This window comes from Rhinolophus ferrumequinum, chromosome X (assembly GCF_004115265.2).
Source record: "Rhinolophus ferrumequinum isolate MPI-CBG mRhiFer1 chromosome X, mRhiFer1_v1.p, whole genome shotgun sequence".
In the NCBI taxonomy this organism is placed as follows: Eukaryota; Metazoa; Chordata; class Mammalia; order Chiroptera; family Rhinolophidae; genus Rhinolophus; species Rhinolophus ferrumequinum.
In genome coordinates this window covers 116,522,790-116,544,020 of record NC_046284.1, presented here as the reverse complement: position 1 = coordinate 116,544,020, position 21,231 = coordinate 116,522,790, and the positions used below count along the sequence as shown (strand labels likewise).

Below are 21,231 nucleotides of genomic sequence, written 5' to 3'. Positions count from 1 at the left end.
CATGCTGGGTCCTGGGAAAAGATTCAGGGAACCATGGATAGAATTACACAGTGGGGCTTCCAGGGGAAGGTCTATATCTGATCAGCACATTACAATCAAAACTCAACATGAGACCTCTGGCAGAGAGGCTGAAACAGGCCATCTGAAGGTTAGGAAAATGAGTAATGATGTGTTACTTCTATTAGTAGTAGTTGGTTTTGAACCTATAACTATAGGCTGTCACATTGATAAATAACTGGGACATTTCATTGAAAAGGGAAACATAGCTCTTGTCATAACAGCCATATATTGATTTCAAAGTGAAAGCAATGTATTAATTAAGAGCACACATATTTTCAAAGCATTTTTCTTTTTCCTTTTGATTACCCAAAATATTGTGGACTTCTCCTTGTTTATTTTTCTACCACTTTGGTACAGATTGCATCAGCCAAATGATGGAGAAGGAACTGAGCAGGAGAAGAGATTAAAACACTGCCAAGAAAAATATTTTAATAAAATCTTAATCTGATTTATTTTATAGTATTTCAGTCTACTCCCTTATTTCATTTCCCTCTAAACAATGTCCAAGTAGTTGAGTAAATTGGTTCAGGTGTCCTTAGACCATTTCTTGCTTAGTTTTAGACTAGCACATGCCTAGATATTTTATAAAAGGACAATGTATTTCATTTTAAAAATCAGTGTTTTTAATTTTTAAAAAGTTACTTTTTAACATCAGTTGGATAATCTTGATTATCACGAATAGGTCCCTGGAAGGCGGGCATGCATCTTTAGATTCTAGATCTCAAGGAATTCAAACCAGTCTAGAGAAAAGTAACCATTAACCCTAAAGGAGGAATAAACCTGTCATGGAAATAGGACTGGAAAAGAAGTCATTCATCTGCTTTACCCTCAAGTCCTAGCTCTGCCCCTGGGTAGCTGAGTGACTTTGGGCAAGTCACTTAACATGACCCAGTTGCCTCATCTACAAAACAAAGGTGTTAGGCTAAATGATCCTTTTTCTACCTCTTGAGTTCTTCTACACTAATATTTTCCCAAGGGTCATTGATCCACTGGGGGTATGATGAATCAATCTAGAGGTGCATTTTTTAAAGCAATTTAATTTAGTGCTGAGAAATAGGAAATGAATGTAAGACAGTAAATATAGAAACTTCTCTTTAAATGTTCAAAAAATAAAATCATTAGCTTTAGATAGTAATTGATTGAGGTGAAGAAATTCAAAGGGGACAGAGAATGGGGATGAAAAAATAGGTATGTCCACACTGAACCATCAATCACCATTTTTATAGGTCACAAATGTCCCATTATTGGTAATTTATATGGTTCAACCTAATGCTATAGCTGTAATCTTTGAACGTCACATTTGGACAAATCTCTAGGGCTACCTGGACAACACTAGCTTTGGAGAATACCTGAGTGAAAACAGAAATATTAGAGGACCCTGGATAATCCATCACTTTGGGATCCGTAACCCAGCTTGGTAGGAGTAGGTATTTCATTATTGTGGTCTCTGAAGCAAAACAAAGCTGTGTCCTCTAACAAAAGGTAGTTAAGATACTAGGTAACACTTAGTATCTGTTAAACAGATGCAAATCTAGTTCTTCCTAAAATATTCAATGGTAGAGCCAAATATGGGTTCATTCTGGAAGCATTCCCTGAGTGCACTTGAACACCTTTTAAATGCCCCATTTTTTGTGAGTGATCTAATTATCAGCCAATGTGGAATTTCTCAGTGGTTGTTGTTTGTTTTAGTTATTCCTGAGAAGTCTGTGAAGGAAGTCGTCAGAGCACCTGGTACCATCAAAGACAGAATCAAGAAGTTGCTTGCTCACAAAAACAGCATGAAAAAGAAGGTAACAATTAAAAATGTCATCACAGAACCTGCTGGGACTCCCAGCCCTAAGGTTAACTTGCGGCCCTTCGACTCTGAAGAGAGCGTTTCCAGAGATGCGAGCTCTGGTGGAGAAAAAAAAGGGAATGAAGAAAGAAAGAACATGGGGCTGGAGGAAGAGAAAAGAGACAAGGCAGTCCTGAAGAACCATGTGGAACAGGAGCAAAGCCTTCGAGGAGATGTGTTTTGTGAGTATCACTTTTGTTATTTTATACATTTTATGAAAAATGAATTGTGATTTCTCCTGGCGGATGAAAGAAAAGACACTTTCATGCCTTAAGTAAAATGGGTTTGGCTTTAAGTCCTAAGAAGCAGGGTTCTCTGTAAGGTCTGTAAGGAAACTTAACATCTTCCAGAGATATGTAATCAAATTTGTCCTGTGGGAAAGAAGGAGCCTAAGTCCTTTCCCCTTGGGGGCTTTCCTGTTTGACACAGACCCTCTCTTTCCTCTTCTGGTCAAGTCAGCCTGCTTATCCTGCAAGAACAGTTATCTAGCTGCCCAGCTCTCCATGCGGTGCACCCCCCAAACCAGAGTGACCCTTACCAGGTGGATCCGCCAGACTGCCTTTCTCCTTTTTGAAGGCACTTTTTATAGGCCCACTTAATGAAAGGAGAATTTTACAGTTGTGTGGTTATGATTTTAAAAGCCAAAACAGACAATTGTATCAAAGACAGTTCTATAGTAGAACTTAAGCTTAAGTTTTCTCCATGAATGCAGAATCTACCTAAGTCTCAGCCCTTCCAGGACAGTTTCCATATTAACCCACCCTGGATCCCCCACACTGAGACTCCATTTCCTTTTCACTGGGCATCTGTTGCTCCCTCTATGTTTTGCCTTGTCTGTTCTTGGCTCCATGGCTCTTGGATTTAACCAAGTGAGAAGCAGACACAAGCCCACCCATCTGAGAACTAGCATGCCAGTGACATCATCTCCCTTAACAGAGAGTGAAAATCTCACAAAAGTGTATTTCCAAAACCTGGTGAGAAGGGGTGTGTTACCAATATAGATACTTAAGTCAACTCGGGGAACCTTTGGAAAAAGATGTTCTAGATGAGGAAACTGGACCCAAGTGAATGCCTTGGAAATGTTAGGGAAACACCACTCTTAACTATGCTGTCAATAGAATATATGATAAAACCCTCTTTGTTCAGTCACTCACTCATACCTTCTTAGCGTGTGGGGTTTTAGGGTTGTTCTTAACTGATCACGTGTTCTCTGGTAGTCCCTAAGGTGAATGGAGCAGATGAATATGGTCTGGTTCTGGTCCAAAGAAAAGCTATAACATCCAGACTGGAACGCAAAGGTAAATAACTCTTTCTCCCAGTATGTGCTTTCCCACGATGTCCCATGTTGTATTCATTTCTTCATAGGATGCAATGATTGAGTCACTGCTTCATTCCTAAACACCCAAGGGAAAAATTGTCACATTGTGACACACAGTGCCAGTATGAAAATAGGATGTCCTTAATACCAATGATTACAATATAAGGCTGTCTTTTTTGCTCCATCATTCCCACCTGACACCTAACGTGAAGAGTTGAGGCAGATTGTATGAATGGAGATGGGAGAAAATGACTCATTTGCTTCATATCCAACACCTAAGGGCTCACAACTTGAAAATCACCATGTACTAAAAACTGGCCCAAAGTGCCTGTTACTTATGGCTACAGTAATGCTGCATAACAAACCACAAACCCTCAGTGGCCTACAGCAGTAAATATTTATTTTTGCTTATGAGTCTGTGGATTGGCTGGGTGCTTCTGCTAATCTGCTAATCTGGTCTGGCTGGGGCTCACCCATGTGTCTGCAGTCAGCTGTGAGCGTGCTCAGTGACTTTGCTGATCTTAGCTGGGCTCTCTTACATGCCTAGGACCTCAGTTGAGACAACTGGGCCGACTCAGCTCTGCTCCATGTGGTCTCTCATCCTGAAACAGGTTAGCCAAGCTTGTTCTCATGAGGTATTGGCACGTTCCAAGAAAGAAAGTGGAGGCACACAGGCCTTTTGAGGTCTAGGCCCAGAATTGGCCCAACATGACTTCTGCCATATTCTATCAGCCAAAGTAATTCACAAAGCCAGTCTTGACTTAGGAGTTAAGGAAGATGCTACAAAGTTATATTGCAAAGAGCATGGATACAGGGAGGGGTAAAAATTCGGACCATTTTTGGGATCAATCTATCAAAGCCTCATAATCTGGAATTCCTTAGGCATGATCCCTAATTCCTCTGAGTTTATTTAGCAGTTTTACTACACATGACCAATTATATGTGACATTTCTACACAGACATCAGGGAAAAGCCTACTTATGTATTTATCGCTTTTACTTAGTGTAAATATGAATGCCTTGATCTTCTCTTTCCTTTTCAAACTATCTTTTACTTACCACTATATATGCCAATTGGGTTCCCTTTGGTATTTACCTCATGAGTATATTCTCCAATTCTATTCCTTTGGTTTATAGTACAATCTCCACCGTGAAGAAAGTACCTCTCTAGTTCAGTCATCCAAATTTAATCTGAGAAGCTTCTACTAAAAACTCTCCAAAGGCTAGTGACCCATGACCCAACTCCTATAGGCATCTTGTTTTCCTCTATATTTCTCTAAGTGTTCCTCTTTTTTTTTTTTTTAAATTTCTCTGCATTAAACATCTTATTGTCCATTTTCCTGGTTAGGAAGAAAATGTTTCATAGCTCAGGCAATAAGCCACGTTCTCCAGATGCTCAGAACTTTTGCCCAGCTCTGCTTTGCACTTGCTAAGTGACATTAATAAATTATTTGAGTCCTCTTTGGATCCCCAAACCTACTGGGTTTCTTATTTTGCTTTTTCTTCCATGATCCTTAATGAAACACAGAAAGTGTACAGTTTTATATGTGACTCTGTGATTTCAAAGGTTCTTGAGTAAGGTGTCCTGGAGCACTCAGTCTCAATTATAAGACTCAGGTGGACACCCCAACGCTTCCACTTGCTGTTGGTCTTGGGCAAGACTCTTCGATTTGTGATGCCTCATTGCTTTCATGCATAAAGTTGGAAGAAGAGCAACACTCCTTTTAGGCTAGGGGCCTTAGAAACAGACCCTGAGGCAAGAATTTGTGAGTGAGTGCTTTATGTGGGAGGTGATGCCAGGAAACAGTAGTTGGGAAGCGGGGAAGTGAGCCAGGGAAGAGAAAGGTGCGTTATAAAGCAAGTTTCCACTGTGGGCAACTGGAGCTCCATTCCACTGGGAAGTGTGGGAGCCAGTGTAGAGCACATGGCTCAGCATTGTCCTCCTAGAGAGGCAAAAGAGCTCGAGTATTTATACACCAACTCACATCTGACATTGATTAAAGTTGTTCCCAGGAGGGTGCTCCTGGCCTGCCATAAAAGCAGGGAAGGACACCACTGTGGCAACTGGACCTCCATTCCAGTTGAACCCTCTGCAATACTAGAAAGAACTTGGAGTCAGTCTGACTTCAGGTCCATGTCCAATTCCAGCATTTAGTGGTCCTACCCAAAGGTAAGGCAACGGAGGTATTTATCCACCAACGCCTGTCCATCACTAGTTGACTGCTCTCCCAGTAGTTCCCTGGTATTCTGGTCTGCCTGGCTTGGGCCGGGCATCTCCAGCGAGCAAATATTCTCTTGCAGAGTGTTGTGGGTGTTTGCAGTAGAAAGTTGTGTGCCTGTACGGGAACATAAGTGCTGACAGATATTGGTGTGGCACCAACAGCATCTGTTTTGGGGGTGGTATGGATTAAATCAGAGAATATATTTGAAAGCACTTTGCGAATCATACAGTGCTGTGCAAATGAAATACTGTGCTCGAGACCAGTCTTGAGTTTTCTCTCTTTAAGGAGTAGTTGCCTTTATACTGTTCTATTGTCCCAGTTTTCATTCCCAGTCTCCTGCATGTTGAGAAAAAGTGGGATGTTTGGGACAGATGTGCCAGCACAGTTATAAACCACCTGAAAAATTCATGTTGTACTATTTGTGGGCTGATAACATCAACTTCTCAAACTAGTAATAGTACTCCCTAAAGAATATTGAAGACTAGAAACAAGTATCACTGGGCACCTTTTAATTTTAAAACTGGAACTAGAATAAAGTATCTTCACTGGAATAGGGGAAAATACGGATTAAGAAAGAAAGGAAAGTGAGAAAAGCAGCAGTGTGTTTGTGCTGACTTGGGATATTTACAAGATGGACGGCCCTGACTTCAGTCTGATTTAGGATTCAGGTCCAATTCCAGCACTCCATGTCTGTGGGACTAGGACAAATCACTTACGACCCAGTTTTACTTTCCTGAAAATGGGTCTAACTATAGAATTTTTGCACCAATCAAATCAGATGATGTGCAATCAAATCAAATCAGATGATGTGATGTATGAGAATATTTCACAAATTGTAATAAGTCAACGACCAGCTGCTGCCCCTTCTCTCTTTAGCTGTTTCCCTGTCCTTGCCATTCCTTTCTTCCTCAGCATAAACTGCCAAAGCTCCAAGTCAGAGCAACAGGCTGGCATTAGTTATGAACAGAAGCATCTCAGTCTCACATCTCTTTCCCAGTTGTGTTTCCTGTTATCTACATCAAGGGTCAAAAGACTTTTTCTCTAAAGGACCAGATAGTAAACATTATAAGCTTTGTGAGCCCTACGGCCTCTTGTAACTACTCAACTCTGTTGTAACTACTCAACTCTGTTGTTATAACTCAAAAGCAGCTATAGATAATATGTAAATGAGTGGGTGTAGTGTGTTTCAATAAAACTTTATTTACAAAAACAAGCAGTGGGCCAAAATGTTAGTATGCTGACTCCTGATCTACATAAGAGTAACTAAAGGTACTGGTCCAAAACTTGTAATGCTGGCCCTGTACTCCATACAGTTGTTATGATTTTGTTAAATTAAGATTTGTCGGGCCGGCCTGGTGGCTCAGGCAGTTGGAGCTCCATGCTCCTAATGCTGAAGGCTGCTGGTTCAATTCCCACATGGGCCAGTGGGCTCTCAACCACAAGGTTGCCGGTTTGACTCCCGCAAGGGATGGTGGGCTGCGCCCCCTGCAACTAACAACGGAAACTGGACCTGGAGCTGAGCTGCGCCCTCCACAACGAAGATTGAAAGGACAACAACTTGACTTGGAAACAAGCCTGGCAGTACACACTGTTCCCCAATAAAGTCCTGTTCCCCTTCCCCAATAAAATCTTAAAAAAAAAAAAAAAAAAAAAAAGATTTGTTAAATAGAGCCCAGAGTTCAACAAAAGATCACAAAAGAAACTGAGATAGAGAAGTTTATTAGTCACAAGTCCTGGAGGAAATACATGGCATATCTCGAGGGCCCACATGGGAAGGTCAAGGCAGAGTGTTTACAGAGGCATGACCTGGGGCACATTCCTTTATTAGGGTCCGTTTGTAGAGCACCTTGAGGTTCCCAGGATTCGGCTGGATTGGTCAATTCAAACCAACAAGATTGGGGTTTTGGTAAGCTCCAGGGGAGTCTTATCTAAGGAATGAATACGCAAGCAGAAGGCCCTGGGAGGCAGGGGAGACTGTTTATCACAAGGGCTATCGGGGAAGTCATATCAGGAACTTACATTTACTTGTGACACCACGAGCTGTAATCTTGGGCATGAACTTGCACGAGGACTAGCATCAGTTTAAGGTCCCCACAGGCTGCTTAGCCAAACAAAATGGATGCTAGGGCAGCAATACTATGGATTAGCTTAGCTAAACTCTTGACAGCAATAGAAAACACGGCATTGCCTTCCAAAGCTCCAAATGTTAGACATTTTTCTAATGCTCTTAACGATTATGAAATGCACCCTTTTTCTTAGCAGATTTAAACATCTCAGTTGACTGCAGCTTCGACCATGGGGTCTGTGACTGGAAACAGGATATAGAAGATGATTTTGACTGGAATCCTGCTGATCGAGATAATGGTATTTAAATTTTACTATTTCGTGTTCTGCGATATGGTATAAGTAAAGAAAGCTCTCCAGCTATGGGAGGGTTATTATTCCTATCACTTGTTAGGTTGGGATTGTTTGTCATGTTTGGAAACTTTTAGACTTTCCGAAGTCTCCCCTGATAAATGACTAACTTGGTTCGGCATATTATATGAGGTTTGACAATTAAGTTCACGAACATGTTACAACAATGTTGCTAACCTTTTTTGATATCGGAGGGATTATTCGTTATGAATCTGTACCAACCGGACAAACAGTTAACCAAGTTTAATATTTTAATATTTGGAAGTGCTGAAAAGGCTGCGTGGAAAAGTTAGACCACGTCACTTTTCACCAACAATTCATGGCTCTTGCATCACGACAATGCCCCAGCTCACACGGCACTGTCTGTGAGGGAGTTTTTAGCCAGTCAACAAATAACTGTATCGGAACACCCTCCCTCCTCACTTGATCTGGCCCTCAATGACTTCTTCCTTTACCCGAAAATAAAGGAAATATTGAAAGGAAGACATTTTGATTAGATTCAGGACATCAAGGATAATACAATGACAGTTCTGATGGCCATTCCAGAAAAAGAGTTCAAAAATTGCTTTGAAGGGTTGACTAGGCACACAGCTTCCCCAGGGGAGTACTTTGAAGGTGACTGTAGTGATATTCAGCAGTGAGGTATGTAGCACTTTTTCTAGGATGAGTTTGCAAACTTATTTGGCAGACCTCGTATTCTCTTCCTTAATTCCTCTCCCACCCCACAAAGGATGTTCCAGCAAACTTCTTCCATCTTCACTCTCCTGTTGCTGAGAGAGAGAGATGTTGGAATTCACATAAGGTTTAAGAGTATTGGGACAATGGTAGAAAAAAGTTGTTCCTTTTCCCCAATTTGCTAGCTATGGTGCACTGTAGTTTTTCTTTTGTGTTTTTTTTTTTGGGGGGGGGAATAAATCTTGAAAGGAAATAGGACCTCTACCTAAACCTGGAATTTTAGTAAAGTCACCCTCAAAGCATGAAAACCATAATGCATCAAATCAACAATCTGAACTCCTGGACTGAACTTTTGCTTCTGTTGCTTTAGGATTTCTTTCCTTCCACTAAATGTTGGATTTTTCTCAGCCTCAGCTCTTTCCATTGCCTACCTAAACACTATTGATGGGCCTTAGCCTTCATTTTGGGCAGAGTGTTTGGCTGGCAGATCTCATTTGGAATATAAATTGAATCCCCGTCTCCTAAGGCTAACTGTATAATTGGAGACAACTGTTATACCTTCAGGGACTCTAGTTCCTTACCAATTAAATTATTTATTTGGAGATGTACAGGCTCAGCCCTCAGTTAAAAGAGCCTTCTTCTAGATCCTTCCTCTAGACTAATTCCTTCCTGAGATCTTTTCTTTCAAGCCCTCACATGTAGTCAGGAAATCCGGATATTCCCTAACAAAATTCCTTTTAGAATTTGGGATTAGGGTAGAGGGGATACATCCCACACAGCAAGTTATGGGAGTGGGACTATCGTTAAAGATTCAAAGCAAGCTCAGGGCAAGTTTAACCAAGCCAGAGACAGGCCATCTTTGGAGAAGCTATCATGTTGATAACCAACCTGAGTTTATCCTTTCTTCCATCATGGCATCTCCAAATTTATGTCTACCAGAGGTATATCATACTGGGAGCCTATAGATTATTCCAGGATCTTGACTGTTCACACAGTCAACAATGTCTTAAGTTGGGTTTTCATCAATGGGAAGTCCCCTATTTATAAACACCTGATTCACAAAAGACCCAGGGGTTTGCGTCACCCAAATTGTACTCCCTCCCCTTTTGTACCTCCATCACTAGGTGGACTTGTCTTTCCCTCCAGAGTTAAACATAAAAAAGAACCATGGGATGAATCAGCATTAATAGAAGGATAAAATCTCCAGGACCAGTTAAAGTGGGCTTTAGCTGAGCGAGAAGGGGAAACCTGCCGCAGTGGGTCACAGAAGACAGAATGTAGCTGGTAGAGTTGTCAGATAAAGCATAGGATGCCTAACTTTCAGATAAGCAGTGAATACTTTTTAGTATATCTCAGACATGTTGTTGATTTGAATTTCAAGCTCCACTGGGCATCCTGGGTCCTCAAGTATCTCTAGGAATTACACTAGTGGAAGACTCCACTCCACCCTAGTGTCTTCCTCCTGGCTTCTATAGGAATTCCTCCTCCTTCTCAACTTCTTCAGACCCCATTCTATGAGAATTTTTGCCTAAGTTCATCAAAGCCACAACCAGAAGATTGGAGATGAGCAAACATCCTATTACCACGGGTTGAAAGATACTTAAAAGATGGATACTTAGAAATAGAAGATGTGTTCCTGTCAACCTAAATCAGAACTTGGAATGATACGTTACATATGGTGGTTGAGCTCCATGAAACCTTTAGTCCAAATTAACGTATGTTGTGGATTAAATACCACACTATGGACCCACCTAAGTAACAGACCATCATACATATCATTGTCTCAGTGGGGAAATGCATTCTGAGGTTCAAACAACCAAGTTGGAAAGTTCTGGAACACAAGTTCTCCACAGCTACAAATTGCCTACAGTGCTAAAGGATCTTTTAATTAGATTCTTACCCCACATTTGCTACTACCAAGCTTTGTGAATATGGACAAATACCTCAGTTTCTCTGACCTTCAGTTTCCTTTTCTTGAAATACAACAAAGTATTTTTGAAATACAACAAAGTCTGTCAGCTCTGTGGTCCCTAAAATCTATTTTAGCATGAAAATTTTGTTCCTGTGTTCGAAATAAAAAGGACTTCAGTTTTCCCTATAGGAGACTATCTACCATTCATTTTTTAATACATATTTTATATGCTATAGCCAAATCCTTTACAGTGGCCTCATTAAGTGTGTGTTTTTCTTCTCTTAAAGCTCTCGGCTACTATATGGCAGTTCCAGCCCTGGCAGGCCATAAGAAGGACGTTGGCCGATTGAGACTTCTCCTCCCTGACTTGCAGCCCCAAAGCAACTTCTGTTTGCTCTTTCATTACCGGCTGGCTGGAGACAAAGTAGGGAAACTTCGAGTGTTTGTGAAAAACAGTAACAATGTCCTGGCATGGGAGGAGAGCACGAGTGAGGATGAAATGTGGAGGACGGGGAAAATTCAGTTGTATCAAGGGATTGACACTAACGAAACTGTAAGTGGAAAAACAGTATTAAACTAGATATTTACATTCTTTTTCAATGATTTAACAAATAGAACAAAACACTTCCTGATAGTACCTAGGCACGGGGGCTACAAAGATCAATAAGACTTTTCCCCTACACTTAAAGAGCTTATATTCTGGAGCAAAATCAGCAAGGCAATCAATCAGCACAACTAATGATAATACTTGTCAAGTGCACGCACGCATGGCACACACTCTGTGGAAACGACCTATTTGTGTGTCAGGCTCCTCTCACCAACTTCCTTCTGAACCAGGCTATAAATTCCTTAAGATATCAATGAACATCTTGTTTGTTCTATGCCAAGCACTTATTACAATGAATGGAAGCTAGAAGGTCATTTTTTAAATGTTTTTTTAACTGAACTGAGAGAGTGGCTGATGTCTGGGGTCCCTAAGATGACCCTCAGGTTCCATGATTTCCACTGTAAGAAACTGTAATCAGTTTTTCTGAGTTCTCTGACTCAGAAAAACTGATTACAGTTTTTTACAGTGAAAGGAAATAGATTAAGGGCAGAGTCCAGGAGAGACTGGGCACAAGCTTGTAGCTGTCCTCTCCTAGTAGAGTCATATGGACAGCTCTTAATTCTCTCAGCAATGATGTGTGACAACATGCACAAAATGTTGTCCACCAGGGAAGCTCACCCAAACCGTTGTGTTCAGAGTTTTTGTTGGGGGTCAGTCTGCCTGCATGACTAACTGTGTGGCTGACCTTAGTTACTCAGTCTCTAGGTTCTCCAGAGGTCAGGCTAATACTTGTGGGACCTGAGGTCCCACCATAAATCACATTAGTAGCATAAATTATCTGGCATGGCCAAAGACACTCTTAAGAAGTAGGATATGCCAAGGACTTACAGGTGATCTCCCACAAAGGTCACTCTACCTTCTATTGGCATTGTCTCCTCAAGGAGGTTAAGCTTGCAGGAGAACAAACATCAGGAAGGGGATTGTCTTGTAGAAAAGTCTCTTGATAAGAGAACATAAACAGCCTGCCTAATATTTTTGTACCAGGGTAAGGAAAAATGCAATTAAATACAATTAATTATCCTGACATTTATGTTTAGTTATCCAGGAGTATCAGCCAGGGATTTCAGTGATGGAATAGCCACCATATCTCAAGATCCAGACATGCCCACCCTCATTATCCTACCTATTTCAGCTTCTGTGAGATGTCTGCTTTTTTAGCTCACTGCTTTTAAAAATTATTCAGGAGGTACATCTTCCTGAAAGCAGTTCCCTCCTGAGAAGAGACTAGGGGAAGAAGAAATTTCTATACCCAGTTGTGCTATCACTCGCCACTCAGTGATAACTTGTTCTCAAGAAAATGAATCCAGGGAGCTTAGGGGCAACAGAGAGCAGCCCAAGAAGTGGGCAGTCACAGTCCCTCTTTGCCCCCATTTGTCCCTTTGAGGCTCCCTCTTTTCTCTTTGGAGAGCCCAGGAAAGTGGGACACCGTGGTAACAGCAAGCCTAAAATTGCTTCATCTCTGCCCACCTTGGAAACTATTCTATGATTATTTATGAAGCAGGAAGAGATGCTGTTGGGGATGGTGAATAGTTGCATAATGGCATTATTGTACGCATGATTCTTAAAGGATCTTTCTTTACAATGCCAATTTCTATAAGTTTGAATTTATTTTTTAAAAAGTTTGGAAAACACAAAGGGAAATCACTTTACTAAAAAAAATAAAGATTATAATCATTCCACAGTAACATGAGTGTTTCCATATTTTGCATTTTACTTTATACATAAATACATATTTTAATCTATTTATAACCACACTACTACATACATGTTGTTGAATTCTTTTTGATAGAATTATGTGTGTGTCATTTTTAAGAATAACGCATTCCAAATTAAACATTGTTTTTTCTCTAAAATTTTTGTTCCAAGGTAACCTTAACCATCTTTGAATCAGAATAATTTTGCTGTCCTCTAAATCTGCTTATCTCTGATATTGAGAATTAAAGAGCCCACTATTCATTTTATCCTCTTTATTACTTCTCCTTATAATGAATGTTTAATAGGTGCTCCATAAATTGTAGTTATTATTATTTTCATAATTATTGAATTAAAAAATATTCTGGTATCTTTTTCTGATTATAAAGACAGCATGAACTACTTTTGAAAAAACATTATAAAATTGAAGAAACTGATGAACATCATTCAGCAAAAACTTATTTTAATAATATTTCTTTGAAAATATTTTTGGGTGAATGAGTGAATATAAAATAGTCACTATATATCCTTAATTTTTTTGAATGAGCCATCCCTGTCATTTTGTGTCCAATTTGAAGATAAGGGTTTTTTTTTTTTTTTTGTCTTCATTCTGTTTTCTATACAATAGAAATTTCTAAAACATAAAGAAGTTTGCTTCTCTTTTGATTATTAATAAATGTCTTAGATAAAAATGATTATCGCCTATTACGAAACATTTTTCAACACATGAAAACAATGACATTTCAGATGATTTCTGAATATGTGAATCAATATTTTAAGAAAATTAACTGTACTACTACAAACTACCAAAATCCAAATATATCAAAATAATTCTCTTTTGACTATATAGTTTTGTATTAGATGTTCACAGGGAATATTTCTTCTAGGCAGTTTTTTTTTTTTTTAAAGAAAATCATATTTTATTTTTGCTTTTTTTCCCTTTAAATGGGAATTTCAAAATTTCTTCTTAAACCTTACCCTTCTCAGCTTTCCAGGTCTTTCCAGATTCTCTTAGGTGTTACAGTGACCCTTTTTTCTCTGAAAATATTCACTCAGTGTGGATGCCTGGTATCTGGAAAATACAATATATTACTATATATTCAATGTCAAAGTCTGTGTCTCTGCAGTAGGGACACATGAGTTTAGTCCTCTTTAACAGTTTATTAAACAGTTTGATTATATCGTTGTTTTGAATATTTTGAAGTAATTTTTTATTTCCTCTCCATTATTAGATCATTTTTGAAGCCGAACGTGGCAAAGGCAAAACTGGAGAAATTGCAGTGGACGGCGTCTTGCTGGTGTCAGGCTTATGTCCAGGCAGCCTTTTATCTGTGGATGGTTGAATGTTACTGTTGTCTTTTATATCTTTATATTTGGCTTTTTATGTCAGTTCTCTGTTTTTTGATATGATATCATAAATGCACCTCCATTTTAGAAATACTGAAAAATTGTAATGTACGAACATTACTGTAAGATGCCTGTCTTGTATAAGATGTATCAATATTTGCTTTAAATATAGTACTACTGTGTCTTCTCATTCATTTCTGATTTTATAAAATGTGGAAATGTCAGTTCCGCTTTTTCCCCCTAGTATATTTGATTTGTCTACATGAGTTGATGAACCTCTCTATATAACATTTCTAGATTACAAAAAAAAAAAAGTCAAAACGTTTAACTGACTTTTATGGCACTTCTTAAAAACTATGACATCACAGGTAGACTTCTACCTAAGTGGCTTAGCCTGGTTTTTATGGCCAAACTTGTATATTTAAATTTTTTGTAATAATAATATCCAAATAATCACCTTGGGTCATGGTTTAAGTTTTTCTAAGTAAGAAAGTATGGTTGTTAATTCTATGTTATGTGTGTGATTATTTGCTTTGCTGGAAAATGTGGTTTTCATTCTTTTCTCTATGGAAATAATTTATAGTCTTAAAAACTCTTAAAATGAGTTCCTATTATGGGAACAGCAGGAGTGCTTTATTAGGCCTCATGACTGCAATGCAAATTAGCATAAGTTGTTGAATTCAAGACCTCAGAGAACGACCTAAAACTAAATTAAGCATGTAGCAGGACTCAAAGAAAAGATGGATGCCTTCTTTTCTGTTTCTCTTTTCTTCCAAATTCAAGAACAGCTTTGTATGGTAATGAATCTGAGTGAATTCTTTGAGGATGAAAGGATATTCTGCTTTAAGATTCTGGGTCAGAAATAGCTCCAAGCTATCTTTGAGCTATTACACTGAAACTCCTTGGGGGGAAAAAACTACATTGCTTCTCTTTAGTGTGAAGTAATTTGTTCATACAATGTCTGCACAGCAATGTAGCTGTATATGTTGGATAACTGGTAGTTATGGTAACCCCAAAAATAGTGTTTCTAGTGATACCAGTTGAAGACTTGCCCAGCTAAATCAAATCAGCCCACAGAATTGTAAGAGATAATAAAATTGTTGTTTTAAGGCATTAAAATTTGGGGTGGTTTGTTACACAGCAAAAGCTAACTGATACATGTGTTTTCAAATACTGTGATAGCACTTGATGGCCACCTCCTGTCCATTCAGTGACCAAGGAAATTTGAGACCATAGTTGTGGCTTAGAACAAAAGAGAACTTGCAGTAAAGGACATGTCCCTGTGATCCAGGTTAAAGGAAAAGAAGTTGAACCAAAAATGAAATAGGGAGGCCTGGGCATCATTACATAGGGATAGAAAATCAATGCAGGAAGCTCAGTTAAGTTGAATTGAATAATAATATTTCATGTTTCTCTAATAGCTGTGGCATAGACTTCTACTTACCTACCCAATATCCATTCTCACCTTTTTCTTTACTAATATAACCATATGCAAATATATTTGGGGGGTTAGAGGGCAATGTGCTCGACTGAAAGGTTTCATTTCTCAAAATCTCTTCCAGATGGAGGAGGCCACCGAAGCATTGCTGAGGCTTCCAGGAAGGATCATAAAGAAGGCTCGCAGCCGGAAGCCCACTTTTGCCATTTCTCTTCCTCTTTCCTGCCCTCAATGTGCTTGTGAAGGCAGGAGCTCCATCAGCTACCTTGGGATCATAAGGGCAAGGACCACACCCTATGGAGAAGTGCATGCTGGGGGAAGCCTGGGTCCCTGATGACATTGTGGCATCTCTACCTCTGTCCCAGACTGGTTACTGCTTGATATTTTATTAGGTGAGAGAAAAGTAAATCCTTTCTTGGCCTACCTAGGATTTCAAACACAGCACAATCCTGACTCAGGTGACCACTCTTCCTGATTCCTGAGGGCTGCCCCTGCCATTTGGGGACTAACTTCTTAGACCCGTAAATGCCCACGTGTTGTTTTAAATTCCAGTCAACAGCCTTTCATGTCATGGAGCTCGAGCCTACACCAACACCGAATCATACTTTGCTTCCTTTGGGGAAACCTAAGGTCAGCTAATTCAGCCATGACTCGCATATCTGTTGTCCCTGGCCACCATCCAATATGCAAATCCCCATGTCATCCATCTTCTCCCACTCTTTCATCCCCACACTGTTAGGGGTTTCCTCTTCTGGACATTGACTCCCACTATTTCTGCCCCCTCCCCTATCACACATACTCCATTGTCTGGTGAAGGAACTCTGCTCCATCTTAATTCATGCCGAAATCTCTTCCTCCATCTCTCAACCTCAGCTGAACTGAGTTCCCTCCCAGGACCACTTCTACCATTGCAGCCTTATCAAATGAAAGCCACTCATCCTCCCACACAGCATACATGTCCGGGTCTGGAGTTGAAGGCGGTATCCTCCTTGCCCTACTCTTGTTCACAATCTCTTATTTCTTGACTTCCATCTAAAAGCCACTGTTCATTGGAGGCACAGTTAAATAGTTCTACATCTCTCTGTCCTTCCTAGACATTGTCATCAACCAATGTGGTAACATCTATACAAATGACCCAACCAATATCCTGGCCTCACAGTTCTTTGACCTCCTCGATTCCATCACCATCACCCCCTCCATGTCACTGTCTTTTTAAAAATCTCTTTCCTCTTGGGTCCAAGCTACAGTCACACAGCTCTCCCGCTCTCCTGTGAGACACTTTTGCACCTGTCCTTCAGTTTTCAGACCTTCTCAGAGTTCTAGCAGTGCCCCCTTGTGGCAGCCTATGTGCATGTGTGTGGCTGCCACCAGGCACACAACAAAGAGGGCTGTCTGCAGCATCTGCTATTCCTCCTTTGATCCATTTCTCCCTTTCCCAGTGTCTTGTGAACTCATGCTTCTTTCTGGGTACCCAGAACCTTACAATTCAGTCACCTCTGAGATCTTGGAGAATCCAATCTTGCAGGACTTTCATCCTTTCCTATCAACAGCAGAGACCAGTCCCGTTCTGCTGGTCTCTGACAAGTGAAGGGAGACCACCTTTATAACTCAAGCATTGAGAACCAACAGCTGCAAGTGTAACCTTTACTGACTAATATTTTCTGTTTTATAATTGCAGCTTCCAATGCCTTCATACAAAGGAACAATGGTGCTTCATACAAAGCACCATGGTAAGATCAGGGATTCTCTTCTGATGGCTCTCAAATCTCACAGCTACATTAAGACAGGGGCTGTTGTCAGTCTTTGCTGGTAGCAAGCAACAGAAACAGATCTCAGCTGACTTACAGCAAAGGGAGGATACAGCAAAGAAGCAGGAGTGTGCAGGCAGGTGGAAGACCAGTGATCCAGCCTTAGAAATGGACTGCAGGGCTAGAAGCAGAGCTATGGGGGAAGCCATTGCTGATCAGCATGCCACCATTGCCAGAATGACCTGTCACCATGTTACTGTCCACATTACTCTGCTCAAAATACCTATTCTGGGGAGGGTTGTGCAATTGGCTCAGCTTGGGTCATGTGGCTGCCCCCCTGGCTAGGGCAAATTGGGGCACCTGATTGGCTGTGCAGGAAGTGGGCTGAAAGCTATTGGCCCAAACCCACCGATGTCCACCACGTGGACCCCATCACATAAAAGCTGGGATTGAGTACTTGTCATTGTCCCAGCCAACATACCAATCTAAATGATTTACTCTTATGACAAAGGAGTCGATGCCTTCATTCTCTCCAGCAGCTAGAAAACTAGGTGGTGTTTGCATCAGGTTTGAAATGAAGAACAACTAATAAAAACTATTATATGAGTCAATGATACAGCAAGTATAATGTGTTAGGTCGTTATGGGGAGGAAATGAGGCTGAAATGGAAAAATGCTTCTCTTGGGCACCGTAAATCAGAATGGTACACTTCTGGCCAAATGTGTCTCCCCCTGAAGACTTAGAAGACCTGGAGTGAACATGGTTATCCTTTATTATTGTCGTTGTTGATGAATGGTCCCTTCTGGCAGCATGCCCAGGTTATATCATGAAAGGAGGGCTGTGCATGGTGTGTACAGTGTCAATCCATGAGAATGAGCCTTGAAGCTACATGATGCAAGAAGAAAAGACAAAGAAGCAGCACAGGCCAATGATTTTTAGTTCAATGCTTATGTCTTGCCACTCTGATGAACTGCTGTTACAAAACGACCTCCCTTTAAAAGAAAAACCTGAGAACCAAAATGAAGTGAGGTATTTCTTGGAGCAGTCCACATATCAGGATCACTGGCAGACTATTCCTTCTGGTAACAAGCCACTCTGACAATGAAATCCCAGGGGTAGGCTTCAGCTCAGATTTCTTCACAGCAGTGCAAACGGCAATTGAGTAGGCAGGCAGAGGTTTTTGAATAGAATTGGCGTCCTTTCATCCTATTTCTTTTTGTACCTTTTCTATATTTTCCTGATTAAATGGAATTTTGAAGCATCCCCAGAAACCAAGTAGTATAAATATTGTCTCATTGCCTCTGAATTTCCATTCTATGATCTGCACCAAGAATTGATTAAAGCCAGACTTCCTGGTCCTTCGTTTCTCTGCTAATCTGCTGCCATAAATCTATGGTAGAATAATGCACATTCTAGAGAAACAACAAAAATGGACTCATGGTGTGGGAAAGGCGAACAAGAGGTATGGACATGGCCTAAAGATGACTACAGGTACAAGAGAATGTTAAATGGGACTCTTCCTGACTTGGAGTTTCGCCCAAGGCCCCAAAACTGAGCACACTGTTAAGTACCCACTGATCCTAGAGACATGCCAGACCACTTACACAAGGCTAAGTGGAGAGCCCAAACTACTTCTGCCATCTATGGCCCCTCACCCCTCTTCAGCTTATGTAAAAGAGAAGGCAAGAGTGAAAGAGGGCTGTTCCAATTCTGGAAGCTTGCTCCTGCCTTCCAGGCAAGTGGAGGGGACTTTGAGAGAACCACTTGGAGAGACTGGCAGGTTCTCCTGTCGTGAAAGGGCACAAGAAACGGTGCTCAACTCTTCCGAAAAACTCAACAGGTGAGAAGCCAGCTGGGGCTGCCTACGGCTACCTACCGTGTTTTCCCGAAAAGAAGACCTAGCCGGACCATCAGCTCTAATGCGTCTTTGGGAGCAAAAAGATGCATTAGAGCCGATGGTCCGGCTAGGTCTTATTTTCAGGGAAATACAGTGTGAGGGCAGAGAGCGGCTGCAGAGGGAGCAGCCTCAGCTTCCAGGGCTTAGTGAAGGGCAGAATGGCTGGGGTTTTCCCCTCGGCTAAGTGCACATCAAGCAAACAGCTGGCCTTCGGCTGTTTTGGAAGGACCCTGCCCAAGAGGCCTGTCTGCAATGAGGTGACACAACAGAAAAAGGCCGGGTGGGGACATGCCACCAAAAGCAAGAGCTGGTGTTCAACCAGACAGTGTATCATCTGAGAATAGGTGAGAAGGGGCTTCCAGCAACAGGGGTGGGGGGGGTGTCTCCAAAAAAAATCTCAAAAGGACAAAAGAGGCAGCATTTGGACATCAGCACACAGAGAACTCCAATACCAGGTAACAACATTATTCATTGTACGAAATAACAGAAATTTAATTTTTTCAGTTCTGGAGCCAGATGTCCAACCTCAAGGGGTTGGCAGGAGCACAATCCCTCCATAGCTCTAGGAGAAAATCCCTCCTTGCCTCTTTCAGCTTCTGGTGGCTCCAGGAATTCCTTGGTTTGTGGTTGCACAACTCCAATGTGCATCTGCATCTTCATGTGGCTTTCTCCTCTGTGTCTGTGTTTATTTCCTTTTCTGTATCTTATAAGGACACTTGTCATTGGATTTAGGGCCTACCTGGGTATTCCAGGATGCTCTCACTTCAAGATCCTTAATTATATCTTCAAAGACCCTTTTTTCCAAATAAGGTCATATTCAGAGATTCTGGGGGTACGTATCTATCTTTGGTGGGAGGACGTTTTACCGCTCCTTCCTCCTCCTGCCCTCACCTGAGAGAGACCAGAAAATAGTGGAGGCAGTGCGGAAAGGTTGCAATAAGGTCGGTGAAGGAATTGATCCATGTCTTTCCCCTTTGCTGTCCCAGAGTTACAGACCACACCTGAGCTGAGGAAAGGTCGGAGCTTTTAATTGGATAATTGAATTTTTTATATTAGATTAGAATGGACTTTTTAACAACCTAAAAATAAGATTATTTCTTTATACCTGAGAGTCATTGGAAAAGCTGTGGGATTTACTTAAGCCTCAAGCTCCAGCCCTGGAGGAACCAATGGGCAGGGGAGAGAGCCCACAGAGGTTGTTTCAAGGCAGTAGTGAGAAAAAAAATAAGAGTCTCTTCGTACGTGCACCCTACGGAGCCCAGCCTGTTCCATAGATTTATACGTGTTGCACTGTTCTGTGATTCAAACAATCTTATTGCAATAGCCTTTTAAAACTAAAATCTCTTAGGCTATATCCAGGATGGACCGGCAGTATTTCAACAGTTTTTATAACTGAGTCGCTGCTGGGTTTTGTTTACTTTTATTTTTTACTAATTACAAATGTAACCTTGGTCTGTCTTCCCTCCTTCTAGGTAAGGTTTATTACATTGCTCAATCATAGAATCACCTGCTTCCTGACAGCATTCAATCCAGAGTAAAGCCCTGCTTCCTTGAACCTTCCCCCAAGTTACCTTATAGGAGGGGATCAGCAAAGAAGGCTGCCACATATTCTAGTTCTACCATCACTTTGGTTTTATTGAACCCTTGCACGGAAAGATGTGTATAGATGATTAGCGCGGGATGCACATGGCTACTTCATGAATGTCTACTACTTTCGTATCAAACTGATGCATGCTAGGGGTGCAGTAAATACTGTTGGATTAATTACTGCGTTAAATAAATAATTCATATTTTTGTCCAAAGTTTTGTCAACATTTAGCTGAGCACTGTCTTGACTGGAAGCAAAAAGGATAGGCTACAGAGTAGTTCAACAAATCTTGCTGCCCAAAAACGTTAGCCGGGCTAGTTTTTTTCAACTCATGCCGAGATGCTGGACTATACGGCCTCCGCCACCCAGCCACGGAGAGGCGGGCCCACGGGCGCTGACCCTCTGCGCAGGCGCCATCTCCACTGCACGCACGCGCTGGATCCAGGCTGCGTTCTTTGGTCTGCGGGCTTGGATTGGTT

The 21,231-nt window shown here is 41.1% G+C and overlaps 1 protein-coding gene across 5 annotated transcripts in view; it reads left to right on the top strand.

Annotated features, from left to right (window-relative positions):
* EGFL6 (EGF like domain multiple 6) overlaps nt 1-14,305 on the top strand; it is a 52,193-nt gene extending 37,888 nt beyond the window's left edge. For 3 of the 5 annotated variants that reach the window (XM_033111282.1, XM_033111290.1, XM_033111264.1), the window contains 5 exons: nt 1,750-2,076; nt 3,112-3,192; nt 7,693-7,797; nt 10,723-10,988; nt 13,967-14,305. In XM_033111282.1, coding sequence (XP_032967173.1) covers nt 1,750-2,076; nt 3,112-3,192; nt 7,693-7,797; nt 10,723-10,988; nt 13,967-14,077 — 890 coding nt within the window. In that variant the 3' untranslated portion in view covers nt 14,078-14,305. The remainder of the gene's footprint in view (nt 1-1,749; nt 2,077-3,111; nt 3,193-7,692; nt 7,798-10,722; nt 10,989-13,966) is intronic. The other 2 variants (XM_033111274.1, XM_033111291.1) reach the window with 2 other exon arrangements.
* The last annotated feature ends 6,926 nt before the right edge of the window (nt 14,306-21,231 follow it).